Genomic DNA, 18,064 nt, shown 5'->3' with positions numbered 1-18,064 from the left:
ACATTACTAGAATCGATATAATTTGACTTAAAAAATTTAGCAAAGGCATCGCAAATAGATGGTAGGCTTGTTAAAGTCGAACCTAAATATTGCATACTTTTAGGGAATCCATTTGATTTTTTTAAATTTTTAATGAAACTCCAAAAACATTTACTATTGACTCTTAACTTGGATTCCATAGAGTAAATATAGTTTTTATATAAAAATTTTATTTAGAACATTGAAATTCTTTTCTAATTCATCATAAATACTGCGCAAATTGGCATCAGAAGAACACTTTCGTAAACATTTGTATGCTTTATTCTTTTTATTGTTTAAATTAATTAATCGACCATTATACCAAGGAGGCTTAGAAGCATTTTTCAATTTAGTTTTAGGAACGAATAGATCGATAGCCGTCTTAAGAGAACTAAGAAAATTGTTGTAAAAATTTGATAATTCACAAGATTGAATAAAAGTTGAAGGCAGTGCTAGATATCTTATATCTTCAGATGCCGCAGCAGTAGCAGGAACTATTGACTTTATGTAATCATATATTTCAGTCTTTTCAGTTGGGGACAATAATTGCATTTTATTGCACGGGGGATATAAAAATGTCGCACTTTTGAATGACATTTTAATTTCGGGATAGAACAAATTCACTAAATAATGTTTTACTTTGTAGTCTATTTAATAGACCCGAGCTCCAGAGCAAAAATAGAACAAATTCGTTCAAGACTTTTTATTGGCGATTATGATTCCTTGCCATACAAGAATACTCCAGCCAAAAGTGCTACTAAATCCGTTGGTGCATTTCTGAGAAAACGGCAACACTGGTCGGTTTTCAGTTTTTTTGATTTAACTCGAAAACCAAGCCTGACTTTGAAATGGTTCAAAGACACTTTTCATAGCAAATTAAATTTTCTGTCAAGTTAAGATGGTTAATAAATTTTAAAAATTATTTTTGACTAAAATTCTAACCTAAAATCAAAGAAAAAAAAGTTAAAAAATTGACAATTTTATTTTTTCTTACTAAATCAAGGGGCATTTTGTGTATGTAGTCGGGACGTCCAAACTTTGTACTAATGAAATAAAGTAGAGGTAAAATCCTTTGATAATATGCAATTTTAATTTTTTTTTGTCAAGAAACAACTTAAATGTACCTATTCAAAAATTAGCACTTTTTCTAAATTTCTGACTTTTTTAGTTAAAAGCAAGTTTTTAAAACTCGATAAAATCGTATTAATTGGTAACTTTTTGACTTTTAAAGTAAACATACTTCGAAGGATTGATTTAATATAAACTAAATATGGCAAACAAAAAAACTTATTTGCATCCTTATGGCCTTTTGTGCAATTTTGTGTATGTGCATTTTTATAAATACGGGTTGAATGGATGGACGGAGAGCCATTAGCTTTGGTCTATTGCATAGAAGAACATTTAATACCAACTCTTTTACTGTTTTCAATGGCCTGAAAAACAATTCTTGAAAAATCTGCGACCAACGAAAAGTTTCTCTTGAAAAACGAAAACAATACTCTAATGAGTTTGAAACAAAATAGCTCAGGCAAATTAGTAAACCCAATTGCACTTTTCGCGGGATAAATTTTTTTCATGGACCGTGTTTAGGTGAATGTCCTAATAGTAAAAGTGAATTTTTTGGGATGATAAGATATCGGAAACAGCCGCCATCTTGGAAAAGAGGTCGGTGCCGTTTTTATTTTATAACTCCATTTTTACTCATTTAAACCAAAAATGTCCAAGGATAGACTTATTATAAATTAAATTATCTAAAAAATGATATACAAATGAATTCCGTGAACTAGTTAAATTCAATTTTATAGTCGGTCAAAGTCCATGTTCTTCTCGCAAGGTTAAGACAATATGACATTTTTTCAAATATCCGAAGAACTTTTTATTTGTTTGGGATTTTCTTAAAGAATGAATTATAGCACTTTTAAATATCTATAAAATGAGCCCTTTCTCGTAACTGTAACCAACATAATGTATGAGCCACCTAACGTCGAAGCTCACATTCTACTAGTCAAAAGTGAGAAAATAACAAGTTTTCTTCTATTAGATCGAGCAAATTTTTGAAATGGAGGCATAACCAAAATAAAAGTAAACAGTTTTTAAACTATATTCGTCTAAATATTGAATTCAAAGTTTGAAATCTTTAATGTTAACCTTTATATGGTTTTCGAGGTTTTAAATGAAGTGAATTTTCCAATTAATGTGAATAAGCTAAAGTGACATTATTTATAATTCTAAATATAAGAACTGATGCCCTGTCATTTTTCCTAAACATGAACACCTCAATCTCAGCATTACGATAAGTATAACTCAAGATATGAGGCGTGTAAGCCGTTATGTTTTCGAGACTATTGTGTTTAATTTTTGATTGTTTATTTGAACTATTGAAATGTTCAGTTAAAAAATCGTATATCATGACTTCGACGTTTGGTTGCTTCTGCAATGTGATGGTTACAAAAACAATAAAGGGTTCATTTCATCGATAATTAAAAGTGCTATAATTCATTCTTTAAGAAAATCCCAAACAAATAAAAAGTTCTTCAGATATTTGGAAAAATGTCATATTGTCTTAACCTTGCGAGAAGAACCTGGACTTTGACCGACTATAAAATTGAATTTAACCAGTTCACGGAATTCATTTGTATATCATTTTTTAGATAATTTAATTTATAATAAGTCTATCCTTGGACATTTTTGGTTTAAATGAGTAAAAATGGAGTTATAAAATAAAAACGTCACCGACCTCTTTTCCAAGATGGCGGCTGTTTCCGATATCTTATCATCCCAAAAAATTCACTTTTACTATAAGGACATTCACCTAAACACGTTCCATGAAAAAAATTTATCCCGCGAAAAGTGCAATTGGATTTACTAATTTGCCTGAGCTATTTTGTTTCAAACTCATTAGAGTATTGTTTTCGTTTTTTAAGAGAAACTTTTCGTTGGTCGCAGATTTTTCAAGAATTGTTTTTCAGGCCATTGAAAACAGTAAAAGAGTTGGTATTAAATGTTCTTCTATGCAATAGACCAAAGCTAATGGCTCTCCGTCCATCCATTCAACCCGTATTTATAAAAATGCACATACACAAAATTGCACAATAGGCCATAAGGATGCAAATAAATTTTTTTGTTTGCCATATTTAGTTTATATTAAATCAATCCTTCGAAGTATGTTTACTTTAAAAGTCAAAAAGTTACCAATTAATACGATTTTATCGAGTTTTAAAAACTTGCTTTTAACTAAAAAAGTCAGAAATTTAGAAAAAGTGCTAATTTTTGAATAGGTACATTTAAGTTGTTTCTTGACAAAAAAAAATTAAAATTGCATATTATCAAAGGATTTTACCTCTACTTTATTTCATTAGTACAAAGTTTGGACGTCCCGACTACATACACAAAATGCCCCTTGATTTAGTAAGAAAAAATAAAATTGTCAATTTTTTAACTTTTTTTTCTTTGATTTTAGGTTAGAATTTTAGTCAAAAATAATTTTTAAAATTTATTAACCATCTTAACTTGACAGAAAATTTAATTTGCTATGAAAAGTGTCTTTGAACCATTTCAAAGTCAGGCTTGGTTTTCGAGTTAAATCAAAAAAACTGAAAACCGACCAGTGTTGCCGTTTTCTCAGAAATGCACCAACGGATTTAGTAGCACTTTTGGCTGGAGTATTCTTGTATGGCAAGGAATCATAATCAGCAATAAAAACTCTTGAACGAATTTGTTCCATCCAAAAGGGTCTATTCAATAGACTATTTGTATTTTAAATCACTTAAATTTTCTGAATTTTCCAAAATGTCAGTCCACAAATCTGTTGTTGCCGAAAAGTTTTAAATAAAACCGAGTTCTGTTTTGACTTTTTCCACTAACTTGTCTTTAATATTTTTTACATTGTTGCTTATGGTTGTTCCAATGACAGGAAGCATGTCTTTCACGTTAACATGTTCTCCGTATTTAGCACCGATTTTCATACACTCTTTAACAAATGCCTGCATTCCAGAGCCTTCTACAGTAGAAAACGGTCGAATATCTTCAATACACAGCCTCACATACACATCAAAAACTGCTTTCTTATCGGCCATCGACACAATCACTTCTTTGTTTATTTTTGGCAAGTTTTCTTTAAAACATCCGTGCCTCAAAAGGTTCGTCGTTGTTTTAAAATTTTTCATCACTTTTTTGCACGATCTGCATGCCACAAAGTTTGGTATAGTATCACCATTTTGATTTTTTATTTCGCCAAAAGTCCCCCATACCTTACTTCGACAGTTTCTTTTGTCGCAAATAGAAAATATATTATTATTAAGATTTAAGCTAATACTTTGTTCATCCATTGTTTTTTTTTTATAAAACTATTACTTTTTTAAATGAACTAAGAAGATTACTATTTAAATATTGTTCTCACAAGAAATCAGCTTTTGAACTAATACACTACTGGAAAAAATTAAGGGATCAAAAAAAAATTCCAAATTTTTGGGCAAATTTCAACAGGCCGTAACTTCGAAAGAAATGGTCGTACAAGAAATCGATAAAGAAGGAAATTGTAGCTCCAAGTGTCTAGTTTTTGGATTAGAACTTTAAAAATTTTTAACCTCCGCGGTTTTTGAGTAATCGTAGAAAAACCAGCAACAAAAAAATTTTCAAAAATTTTTTAGTTTTTTTTTTGGTCTACGGGCGTGAAAAAAATTATTTAGCTTAACCACTATAAGGATCGGATACTTTGTTCATTTAGCTTTAATTTGGTTTTTTGAACTCCTCGATACGTCCACTTCTCGCCGAGATATCGGTCTTCAAATGGAAAAAAATCCTTTGTGTTTGATTATCGATATCTCAGCAACCAATGATCGCACAGAAAGTTAAAGGTGGGTTTCAAGAACTTGAATGAATTCTCCTTAACGGCTAGCCATTGCTTTTCCAAAAAAAATTTTTTTCTTATTTTCACATGAATTTGAAAATGCAACAAAAAAAGGGCTTTTGGTGGTTTTTTGGTAAATCGAGCGCTAGATCGAAAATATTGAGGAAACCGCTAATGTTAAGTGTGCATTTTACAGTTCAATATGTCCACAAAAACCCTACAAAAAATCAAATTAATCCAGCCAGCCGTTTTTTTGTTTCACTCGATCGAATTTTTGAAAAAATTAAAGGATCACGTTTTTTGCTCTGAAAAGCTCAATTTTCTTTTCTCATTTTGTAATGAGAAAAAAAATTGTTTTTCCTAGCTTTTTCCACATTTTTGCTCCAGAAAAAGCTTAAATTTAAAACAAAACAAAATTCCAAAAAAAAAAAAAAAATTTAAAAAAATAAAATTTTTTTCTCTTAAACTTTTCAAGAGAAAAAAATTCAAAAAAATTTTATTTTTTTAAATTTTTTTTTTTTTTTGGAATTTTGTTTTGTTTTAAATTTAAGCTTTTTCTGGAGCAAAAATGTGGAAAAAGCTAGGAAAAACAATTTTTTTTCTCATTACAAAATGAGAAAAGAAAATTGAGCTTTTCAGAGCAAAAAACGTGATCCTTTAATTTTTTCAAAAATTCGATCGAGTGCAACAAAAAAAACGGCTGGCTGGATTAATTTGATTTTTTGTAGGGTTTTTGTGGACATATTGAACTGTAAAATGCACACTTAACATTAGCGGTTTCCTCAATATTTTCGATCTAGCGCTCGATTTTCCAAAAAACCACCAAAAGCCCTTTTTTTGTTGCATTTTCAAATTCATGTGAAAATAAGAAAAAAATTTTTTTTGGAAAAGCAATGGCTAGCCGTTAAGGAGAATTCATTCAAGTTCTTGAAACCCACCTTTAACTTTCTGTGCGATCATTGGTTGCTGAGATATCGATAATCAAACACAAAGGATTTTTTTCCATTTGAAGACCGATATCTCGGCGAGAAGTGGACGTATCGAGGTGTTCAAAAAAACAAATTAAAGCTAAATGAACAAAGTATCCGATCCTTATAGTGGTTAAGCTAAAAAAATTTTTTCCACGCCCGTAGACCAAAAAAAAAACTAAAAAATTTTTGAAAATTTTTTTGTTGCTGGTTTTTCTACGATTACTCAAAAACCGCGGAGGTTAAAAATTTTTAAAGTTCTAATCCAAAAACTAGACACTTGGAGCTACAATTTCCTTCTTTATCGATTTCTTGTACGACCATTTCTTTCGAAGTTACGGCCTGTTGAAATTTGCCCAAAAATTTGGAATTTTTTTTTGATCCCTTAATTTTTTCCAGTAGTGTATATTTCATTCATAACTTTCCCTTTAACCCTTTCATGCTGATTTGTAATTTCCCCAATATACCTACCCGAAAAAATAGTAATTTTTTTTTAAAACAATCATCCCAAATCGTATTATTGCATATTTTTTAGGGATATGTTTCTACTACGCACCTACCTGCACAAATTAACTGGGCATTCCCCACTATCCCATTTGTATTGTTCCCTAACGACTAATTACTTTTTTATTTACTCAGTCATTGAAAATCCCTTTTTTAAAACCACAATTGTAAAATTTAAATAACCTGCTTTAATTGCAGTTGTACCGCAAACAACCAACACTCAAAACCTAAATAAAAAAAATATGCAAAAGGTACATATAGGACGTAGAAATTGGAAGTGGTTGTTTTCATTGTTCAAACTGTTCATGATTTTTCGATCACGTTCGAACACTTCGATCACTTTCGGTCATTTTGAGTAAAGCCTAGTGTTTATGAACAGTCGATCTGTTTACGAGTAATTTTGTTCGTGGGTATTGAGGATCGAGTATACTCAAGAGTTCAAACAATTTGTATGGTTTCTTTGTGAGTAAACGATCGAGCACGAACGATAATTTTAAAAAATTTAAATTGTTCGAACAGGTTCGAACATACTAACGATTTAACGATATTTTTATTGAACAGTAATTATATATATACAATTTGCTTAAAGCTAGTTATCTAAAAATTTACATTGATTATATTAGTATTATGTTGGCACAAAAGGGGCCTAACGTTTTTACATTGTTTTTTTTTTATAAGCTTAATTTACAGTTAATTGTAATTGTGTTTGTTTTAAATATTAATTCTGCTGGCAACTTCTTAACTCAGGTTGTTCAAGTCCGGTTGTCATTGTGATGGTTGGATTAGGGAGTGGGTGAGGCTTTCAGCCACGATAGTGAGCTGATCCAGGATCAGCGTAGAAGGGGATGTTCTCTTCGTCGTTGGTTGATATCAAATCCTCATCCAAAAGTTCCTTAGCTTCTAGGTACCGCTGGTTAGGCTGTCTTGGCTGGTTTATGACTCTTCCTATTATTGGGTTTGGATGGTTGCTCAGGTTCTGTAGGCATCTTCTGCTTGATTGGATAAGATACTTGTCGAGTTTTATAATTTGGAATTCTTCATACAGTCTCTTGTTGCTGATGTGTTTCCTGCGTATCCTGTCGTAGTGCATGCCTGTACAGATCCTTAAGATTTTCCTCTCCAGGATTGCTAACTTGTTTAGGTGGGATTTTGTCAATGTGAACCAGATAGGAAAACAGTAGGTGATGATAGGCCTTATGAGCTGCTTGTACAGGAGAAGCTTTGTCTTTTGGCTGAGTCCGTTTCTTTTCCGCATAAGTGGATGAATGCGATGAAAGGCGAATTTGGCTTTTTTCAAAACGGCTACTGCTTGAGGGTTGAATCGGTTCTTCTCGTCTAATTGTATTCCCAGATATTTGACGTTATTTTTTGCTGAAATTTGTGTTCCATCGGGAAGGCTTATCTTGATGTTCCTGCAGTTCCTGGCAGAGCGTATTCTAGGATTTCCTGGGGTGGCTGGTCGTCTAAAGCATATCAGTTTAGATTTGGCTGTGTTGATTTTGAAGCCCCAGCGCTTATAAAACTCGTAAAGTCGTCTTATGTGGGCTTCAACTTTCCTTGCGGCTAATATGGGTGACTTAGACTTCGCGTACGTGAGAGAGTCGTCTGCAAACAGGAGATTCTGAGCTAATTCTGGGTATGGCTGATCGGATGTGTAAATATTGAAGAGGAATGGTCCTAGCTTCGATCCTTGGGCAACTCCAGCATTAATTGTCCTCATTGTTGATTGGCTGTTTCCTAATTGTACAAAGAACGATCTGGAATGAAGAAAGCTGTAAATAATTTTGATTAGTGAAATTGGAAATCTTAGCTGGAAGAGTTTGTGAATAAGTCCTTGTATCCAGACACTGTCAAATGCTTTTTCTATGTCGAGAAAACACCCGAAAGTGACTTGGTTTTCGTTTAGAGAGGCGACAACATCGTGTTGGAGTTTTAGGAGTGGATGGAGTGTAGAGTGTTTTTCCCGGAATCCGAACTGCATGTCAGGCACTATGCAGTTGTCGCTGCAAAATGATTTCAGAGGCCTAAGTATAAGCTCTTCGAGTATCTTGCTCATATTGCTTAGAAGTGAAATGGGCCTATATCCAGAGACGTCCTTGTTGTTTTCCACGACTTTAGCTTTTTTCCATTTGCTAGGAAAGTAGCAATTGACAACGCAGTTGTTTAAGATAATTGCCAAGAAAATTATCGCTGAATGAGGCACTCTTTTCAGAATAAAATTAGAGATGTTATCTGGTCCTGTTGACTTCTTTTGATGGCTCCTTTGTAGAATTTCCTTTATTTCATCTGGGTTGGTAAGCTCGGAGTTGTGTGTGGGGTCGCTTGCAAGATTGCTGTCGCTGAATTGCCTGGTCTCAGTGATTGTGTGGGCGCGTTCCACTGAAGTGTTGACTTCTTCTAAAAACTCAGGGTCCAGAGGCGGGTTCGGTTTGAAGTGATTTTCAAAGTAGTCGGCAAACGCTTTTGCTTTATCTTCGCTAGTTGTAACTTCTCCATTAGGTGTTGTGATGATGACTGGCATAGGAGGCTTCTTTCCGATAACACTGTTGATCTTCTTGAAAGTATCCGGACCTGGCTTGATTGCTTGGAGTCTCTTCTGGAGCTGGATATCGTTGAAGTGCTGTACTGAGTTCCTAAACATAGTGTTTACACAGTTGAGTTCGCTGAGTACAGTTTGGTAGTTGCTGTTGTTGGTATTTAACTCCCTCTGGTGAATCCTTTGGAGCAGTTTCCTTAGCTGTTGTCTATGGTGGTAGAGGTTCTGGATATATATGGGCAGATGTTGGTATTTATCTTTGGAAGTCCTTCGCTGTTTCTGATTTTCTAGGGCAGTACTGACAGCATTCTCCAAGTCGTCAATTGCAGCATCGATCTGATTGTTTTGACGATTGCTATTCTCTGCAGGTAGAATGATTGCTCTGTCGATGTCTCTCTGAAGCCTTGGAACATCCAGCTTAGAATAGTTGATGAATCCTTCTTCTGGCCGGTTTGCGGTGAGGATCTGGTGTTGTAGATTTATAGAGAGGATAACTGCTTCGTGGTCTGAGTCACTAGTGAGTGTTGTGCAGAAATAGTTTTTCAATTCTGGTAGAATGAATACTAGGTTTGAAGTTGCAAGAAAGAAGTCAAGCGTTGATGGTGTTCTCGGGAATGTGGGCTTAGTTTGAGAGATGATGACTAGGGAATGTTGATCACTGTTATCGTCCAGCCAGTTGACAATAGTATTTCCATCATTGTTGTTTTCGGTATCCATCCATCGCTGATGTCTTGCATTGAAGTCGCCACCGATGAGTCCATATGTACTTCTGCTGACAGTTTGGTTAAGGATTTGAAGATCGTGTCTTATTTCATTCAACCTTGCTGTGCATTTGGTTCGAACATACTCATTTGGATCTCTGGTATCTACCTATCAATTCATATACAACAACAAGGTCACATTTGAAAACATGCATACACACAATCTCATAAACTTTTCCAGATCAAAAAATACGAAAACACAAGATTACTTTTTCTTTTGTGATTTAATATCGCAATCGCAAGCCAGAACTATAATTGACTGAAGCGTAGGATGAAACGGAGGGGAACAGCGCTCGCAACCGCACTCGACGGATGAAAACTTATCGAAATTACAAAGAAAACAACAACAATTGACAGTAGCTTCCGACTCCATCCACCAATTATGGTTCTGGCTTTACTTGTTCACAAATCACAAAAAGTTGAACAAAAAACAGAAGAATGGGAAGAGAAAACAAAAGAAAAAAAAATAGCTATGAACTTGGTGGTAACACACACAAGTTGTTGTTGTTCATTCAAAACCTTCAATATAAATTGATAACACAAGCAGATGCCCTGCAAGTATGAAAGGTATACACAAATAAATCTCTTCTGAAAATACAGATAATTTTTGTTGCTCCTGATTTATTCTGCAAACACAGCATTTATGGTCTTCCTCCTTACTCCTCTCTTTGTTGTCTAACACAATTTATATAACCCTCTCTGTCTGAACCAAAACCATTCACACAAACAGCTGCTTGCTTTCCCTCGTTCTTCTCCATACATGCAAGCTTCTTACAATCGTACCATACACACATACACATACACACTTACCATATACGTTTAGCGAATTACCTAAGTGTGGGGTGTAAAAATTTTTCGTTACTATATTTCTTGGTTCGCTTCCCATGCCAGGCCTACGTTAAAATCTATGCAATAGCTTAAAAATTCAAATATGTAACTCGGAAACTTGTCTAACAATCCTCTTATTTTAAATCTGTTTTTAGGTTTCTCCTTTGTGGATAGAAGTTCTTGAACGCTCTATCAAGTTTCTCCGACAAGTTGCACTTGGAGACATAATGGGCGGAAGGTGCATCGCGCCACGTGAGGATCGACACACTGCATTGTGTTTGCTATTGGAATTGGGCGCCCAAAAAGGAACTTTGAGTGCATCGCTTGAAGCAATAGTTCTTCTACTAATGCTTTGGGAAAAAGAAAAAGAAACCGATGATAACCGTGATACACCACAAAACACCGGGGCACCACTTGTACCTATTCTTAGACGCTATGAAAGCATCGGCAACTATGGAATTTCTTCATCATCTACAGATATTTTGCCAGCAAGCGCAACAGAATCATTTCTGCGATTTCTTACACTACCCGATCAAGAAACATCAAATGTGGACCTCAAGCAATCAGCTGTCGTATTGGTGTCACATCTAGATCGTTTAGCAAAGCCACACATGCCAACTGGCACAGCAATTCCAGCTGTAGCTAAAAATAAACCAAGTATTGTAGAATGCCAATCACCACAGCAACCAACCCAACCATCTCATGATCAACAACAGGTATTCGCATTAGGTTGGCTTCAACTTTGCAACGACCATTATGGATTCACAGCTGAACCATCGGTTGGGATACCAATGCCTGGTGTCCAAAGCAATTACCCGTTGTACTCAGCTCCCATCGTTAATTTCAACTTTCAGGTGAAGCAGATTGTTTTCTCGGAAGAGAATGTGCTTTTACTAACACAGTGTGGAAAGGTTTATACTTGGAAAATTTCAAAACCAGAACTTGACCCGGTATTGGTAAATGAGTTGTCTGAAACAACCATACAAAGTATTTCATCACACTGTGAAGGTAGACACTATTTGGCTCTGGACATAAACGGTTACGCGTATTCTTGGGGAAGTGGAGAAGGTGGTCGATTAGGACATGGTGATGCTCTTCCTCTAGAAGATCCTCAAAAAATAAGTAGTTTAGAGAACAACGTCCGAAGTGTACACTGCGGATGTACATACAGTGCAGCTATTACTATCAATGGAAATCTTTACACCTGGGGACGTGGCACATATGGTCGACTGGGTCATGGAAATTCTGACGATAAGTTTACCCCAACTCTTGTAAAAGCGTTGCTTGAATATGAAATCGTGGATGTGGCACTTGGAAGTGGTGATTCTCACACACTTTGTGTAACTGCGGAGGGCCTAGTCTTTGCATGGGGAGATGGAGACTATGGAAAACTGGGAAATGGTTCGTGCAATGGATCACAATTACCCATTCATATTGAAGCTTTGCCAAGAGTACAAAGAGTCTTCACGGGATCTCAATTTAGTTTAGCTCTGACTTGTGATGGAAAAATTTATACTTGGGGAAAAGGACTTGGTGGACGACTTGGTCATGGTTGTATGGACAAAAGCATTCAAGGAGTCGTTGAAATTGTTAATACACCAAGACTTATAAATGCACTTGAGGGAAAGCTCATTGTAGATGTCGCCGTTGGTGCTGCGCATTGCATGGCTTTAAGCAACACTGGAGAAGTTTTCGGTTGGGGTCGCAATGACTACCAACAAGTCTGTCCGCAGGGTATATCAAAAGATCCTATTCTCTCTTCCCCCATTTTGGCTACCCATCCATCGGTGCGTGTATCTGGAATATCATGTGGAGCTACGCAGAGCATAGTATGGAGCCAGACTTCAATACAAGGAATTCCAACAAAAATACCATTTGTAATTGATCTATCTGACCATACTTTCCGACTATTGGATCAACTTTTGGGCATGGTTTGTGGACAGGAAATTCGGCAAACGCCGAATCAAGAGTCAGAATGCATTGCAGTTGCTTGTTTAAACTTACTAAGGCTTCAATTGCATGCTCTTATTGCTAATGGAATATCTCCAAAATCAGTCGGCTTGAATGAAGGTTCTAGATTACTAATTAACCTAAAGACACGCATACTTGGACTAGCCGGTGGATCGTGCATTCTAAAAACAATGCAAGAAGCAGCGCAATGGACTTTACAAATTGGTTGGAGTGTACTATTACCAACAGCTTCAGAGAGAGCTCAAACACTAACATCCTTGTTGCCATCTGAACCGGGTATTTCATCTTCTGGTCATCGTTTTATGACAGATCTTCTTGTTGGCTCACTAATGGCCGAAGGAGGTCTAGAAATAGCTCTGAATCAAGCTATTCGATCGGAAACCTCTGAATGTATAGAAAGTGGACATAATTTACCACTTCTTCATTTAATAAAACAACTTCTGCGAAATAATTCTGCTCTTACTCAGGCTCGATTGTCACAACTTTTGATTAGTGCTGGTATGATAAAAACCGATGATGATGGAGGAATGACATTACCAGAGCACACAAGCCCCAGCCTAGATCTTTTGCATAGGTTTCAACGTCTTTTATTCTCAAACATCCATCAATCCAAAGCAGAGGACTCATCGGGAGCAGAAGCACTTCTCAGTAAGTACGTTCATGGAGCAGTAGGATTGTGTGTGATGTCGCTGCAAAAAGCCCACGAGATTGCATTGCAGGGCAAGGATGGTGTGGTTGACATTCTCAAGTCAGATATTTCAGACACATTGCTGTACGAAATGCTTATAGGACTAGTTATATTGAACCGTGATAAGCCAAACATTTTGCAGGGATTTGAATGGACAAAAACATTCATACCCCTATTACATGCTCTAGATAACTTAAATAGAGTTATTTGTGACAGTGAAATTCAGGTAAAATTCTTCGTGTTTTTTTTTGTTTTTTAAACACAATTTTCAAATTAGTTTTTATTTCAGGATTCGGATGATATGGGTTGGCCAGGCATCATTTGTCGTGGTACACAAAAAACTTCACCTATCCAAGAAGAACCACTGCTTATCAGAAAAAATGATTTTGAAAATCAGATTGCAGATGGTGGAAAATGGGTCATAATACATGGATATGTGTGCGATGTTAATGACTATCAGTAAGTTAAAATGATCTCTGTCTTAATTGGATATGTGTGTAATTTTGTATTAATGTAGAAGCGATGTTCATGCCATCAATGAGCTTATTGAAGCCGGAGTTGGAAAAGATCTTACGTCTGATTTTAATGCACCAAACTATAGACATGCACTGGAGTATATAATGAACAACTACAAAGTGGGAAAGTACGCGCCCAATATTTCGGACGAGAAGGTTTGTCTTTGTTTTTTTTTTTTTTATTAGACTTATTTACAATTCATCGTTTATATTTTTAAATTAGTAAACAAATGACAAATTAGTTTATGTTTTCATTTAATAATACATTATTTTTTTATTTATAATTATCTATAATTAATATTGCATAAATCATAAGTCAAAAATATATTTTTAATGATAATTGCAGCCACAACTACATCAAAGCAAAGTATTAACTCATTTCAACTCGGAACGGGCTTTGTCGTTTTTACTTGGACTTGTAACAAGCATTCTTCAAGCTGGTCCTCCCTTGCAGCCAGCCGAAATTCAATGCAAAAGCATTCTTCGCTCTAAAATTCTAAGTGGAGGTTTACAGGTTCTTCAACCAACGAATCCATTCGACGAAGAAAAAGGCGAAGCTCGAAGCAGTGCTAGTACAGCTGGAAGCACTCCAACTGAACCCAGTAATCATCAAATGCCAAGCTGCTTAGATCAACCGACATTTAGCTCTGTGCACCAAAGAATTGAAGCTCTACTCAGTGGTCTTGGAGAAGCAAGACTTTCTGATCCATTGGTATCAGGATGGATGGCGGTATCAGAACGATTTTGCAAAGAACATAATCTTATTTGGCACCAAGAATTTCCCCCAGAGCATTCAGTTCAGGAACTCGAAAGATTATTAACTGCGGTTCTTATTCGTCATCAAAGTCTTGGTCCACTTATTTTAGCTGTAATTGATCGTGAACTTGGTGGTTTAACTGAAAAGCCACCAAAACAAATTTCTGAAATTATACGACTTGTTCATCAAACAAAATGGGCAGTTGTGAGGACACGCCAGCAGTTAAATAGGAGCTACAAAGAAGTATGTGCTCCTATGTTGGAACGTCTGAGATTTCTTTTATACGAAGTGCGTCCGGCAATAAGCCTTGAACAATCAGGCTTAAGAAAGCTTTGTATTTTGCACAAATTTCCAAGGTTCAAAACGGTTGTTAAAAACATTATATCTGAGATGCGCACTGAAAAGAAACAGTTAGCTTGTAATAAACCTGAAGACATACTTAATGTTACCATTCAAAGCCAACACGCTGCGCTAAAAAACCAATCCCAGGAAAATCTCCTTCGTGTTTCATCTGCAGAAAATCTAGATAAAGAAATTGAAACTAACACAGGCGGAGGGAATACTCCACTTCGCAACAATTTATCAAACGAAAATCTTATTGAATCAGGAAATGACAACAACATTTTTTGTGAAAGTGACAAAAAGCCGCTGCAAAGCGATGACATGGATTTTGGAGACAAAAAAGCCGATTCCGAGCAGGCTTTTGTCAACGATGTTATTCTTAAATTGAGTGAAAAGTTTCTTCATGGTTTTGATGGCGGTGAGCTAAGCATGACGACAATGTATGAGATCGTTGATTTTGTCATGCAAGAGGTATGCGATGTAGAAACAGTTCGTCGGGCAATGTATTGTCAGGTACAACGTTATCACATTCGGCGTCAAGGGCTCGACATTTTCCATGAGATACTGCAGGTAAATGGACTCCTTGATGCTGTACAATACAACATGTTAAGTGGATACTTAGGACTTCATCTTAAACGCAACAAACAAACTACTATAAACATCTTGGAGGATCTAAATCTAATAACAGCTTTCCAGAAGGCAAATCTAATATTGGCTCATTCGAAAGTATTAGACTGGGCAATAAGTGAACTTCAAAGACTTGTCAACCAAGAACAAATTTCGATGAAACCAAAATTTCATGGTGGGAAAGACAACTCAAATTTGGGAACATATGTGTTTTTAAAGAAACTGCCCAGAGCAAGGTTTCTTTTAAGTGTTTTTGGTATTCTGGCTAAAGATGTTGGGCCGAATGAGCTGAGTTTACTTATCAATTCAGGAACACTCGGAACAATTTTGGGATTGTTGCGTCAAACAGGTGGTGATATACCTGCTATAAAAAATACATATGAGCTATCTGTTGTCTATGAAGATACTATTTTAAAAGTAAGTTGACCAAAATGTTATTTTTTTATATTTGAATGCTTTATTCTTTTTGTTTAGCAAAAATCGAACAAAGCTAATTTAACGGGACCTGAATTAGCAAAACTAATGAAGATCGGAACAAGAATTTGCCGAGGTGCTGATTGGAAATGGGGAGACCAAGATGGTAATCCACCTGGAGAAGGAAGAATTATCAGTGAAGTTGGAGAAGATGGGTAAGAGTTTTTATAAGTTTATTTTTTGTAAAAAAAAATCAAATAAAACGGCTTATTGGCCAAAAATAAGCAACAATAGATATTTTTTGCAAAAAACATATATTTTCAGTAGTAGTTTCCAAAAGTAGTTTGATTAAAAAATTTGACAGGCAGTGCAATTCTGAAGGAAATATTAGTCAGCACAAAAAATAAAAATTTCAAACAAATTCATCAACATATTTTCAAAAAATTCATACTTATATGTTTGTACATTTTAGATGGGTACGTGTAGAATGGTACACTGGAGCTACCAACTCGTACCGCATGGGCAAGGAAGGCCAATACGATCTTCGCTTAGCTGACAATGCGTCGAATATTGTTTCCCCAGACACAGAAAACACTGAAAAAGATGATTTAATTGGCGAAACTCAGCTTTCAGGCGAATCGCACCCCACAAAACTTTTGCGTTACGCATGCACTAAAATGCTCCAAATAATATCAGTTGGAGTTGGTCAACATAGCGAAAAAATCGATAAAGCTGCTGTCCAAGGAGTCACCTCTATGTTCCGTGCTATTTTAAACCCAAAATCTGGTCTTGGAAGTATTTGTGGTCTTGATAGCTGGACAACACTCGGATTTTTGCGTGCGATTGTTGGTGAATCAAAAGTAATGTCTAAGTTCTTGACCACACCGATTTGGATAAGTTTCTACATTGATCTGCTAGAGCAGGCCACATCTAGCGAACAAGATGTTTTTAGAAAAATACACTGCCTGCGACTACTGCAAACCGTTTTGGTCAACTGGACCGAAGAAAATATTACACAAACTACAAAATTGGTTCAACAGTTGTTTTCACTACTTGGAAAAATTACTCTTTATTGTCCAAATGATGTTTCGCTACTTCAAAATCCAGCTGATACAAAGTCAAGAGTTCTTCTGACGGCTTCACATTCAGGAACAGTTGCTGAAGAAATTATAACACTGCTTCGGAAGTTGCATACTTTGCCAGTGTGGAATCCTGTCATCAATTCATTTCTATCCCAAAAACTCTGTGTAGCCGCCGAATTATTTGGGGATGATGGGTTAGAAGTTACTAATCTAGAGTCTGAGTATGTTCATGTGATGGGAGTGTTGAGCACGATTGGGGGTTGTGACACTAGGCCCCGTGTAGGACTTCAAGTTTCATACGAAGGAAGCACTGCCACTATTTGTGGTTTTACCAATAAAGGCAAATGTCTTCTCAGCACCGACGGAAATGCTCTAAATGGAGAGTTCCGAAAAATTTCACTGAACACCGCGTCCGAGGGGGCAGACTATTCGGTTTTCAGTTTGTCTCGCCTTCCGATGAATGAAATGCTACTAAATTCTTGGTCAGTGCTAATGTATGGTCCTGGCGAGCGAAAAGAATCTATACCTGGAGCAGTTGACATTTCATTATTGCGCTCACAACAGATTCAAATCTGTGTTCTCAATTCCAATTGCGTTCTCTACCGACACCAAGCTTCATTAAGAAAGATCTTAAGACAACGTTCGCCAGGAATGAGTTCATATTCTTCAGAAGAAAGTATTTCCGAAGAAGAGCAGCAACAACAGGCCGCCAAGCTTAATTCGAACGAATTGAATGTTATAACAGACCAGACACCTGCTGGACATGAATCGCCATCTTCGTTGTCAGAAAACGAACTTCTTATCCAAAGTATTCTCATTCGAGCGACGCAGCCTTCTCCCCTAAAAGCTACATATACATATGCAGAACTTGCAACAGCTGCATTGAATGTTTCACAAATGTTGGCAAGTCAAGCACACTCAGAATTGATTGGTCCAGGATCACTGCTATCACGAACATTGCCACCACCAGTTCAACCTACCCTGGTTCATGGGGTGCCAATATACAATGATGGTTCTAATGATGATGTTAGCAGTAGCACACCTGCTGCTGATGCCCAGGGAGCATCTTCAATAGCTGCAGCAAATAGAAACAAAACAGCACCATGTCCATTAGTATCTCAGATCATGGAAATGGGTTTCTCTAGAAAGTCTGTTGAACTTGCAGTCAAAACCTTAAGTAAAGAAAATTCTTATAGATTCTATC

At 36.0% G+C, this 18,064-nt stretch overlaps 1 protein-coding gene across 4 annotated transcripts in view; it reads left to right on the top strand.

Annotated features, from left to right (window-relative positions):
• LOC129911054 (probable E3 ubiquitin-protein ligase HERC2) overlaps positions 1-18,064 on the top strand; it is a 71,001-nt gene that overhangs the window by 26,553 nt on the left and 26,384 nt on the right. For 3 of the 4 annotated variants that reach the window (XR_008771592.1, XM_055988694.1, XM_055988695.1), the window contains exons 2-7: positions 10,620-13,349; positions 13,401-13,582; positions 13,641-13,794; positions 13,985-15,781; positions 15,839-15,993; positions 16,251-18,037. Coding sequence is in view for 3 of the 4 variants with exons in the window: in XM_055988694.1 (XP_055844669.1) it covers positions 10,620-13,349; positions 13,401-13,582; positions 13,641-13,794; positions 13,985-15,781; positions 15,839-15,993; positions 16,251-18,037 (6,805 nt within the window). In the remaining variant the exon portion in view is untranslated. The remainder of the gene's footprint in view (positions 1-10,619; positions 13,350-13,400; positions 13,583-13,640; positions 13,795-13,984; positions 15,782-15,838; positions 15,994-16,250; positions 18,038-18,064) is intronic. The other variant, XM_055988696.1, reaches the window with a different exon arrangement.

Source organism: Episyrphus balteatus, chromosome 2 (genome assembly GCF_945859705.1).
Source record: "Episyrphus balteatus chromosome 2, idEpiBalt1.1, whole genome shotgun sequence".
Classification (NCBI taxonomy): Eukaryota; Metazoa; Arthropoda; class Insecta; order Diptera; family Syrphidae; genus Episyrphus; species Episyrphus balteatus.
The sequence above is the reverse complement of the archived record's forward strand: the minus strand, read 5'-3'. Positions and strand labels throughout refer to the sequence as shown.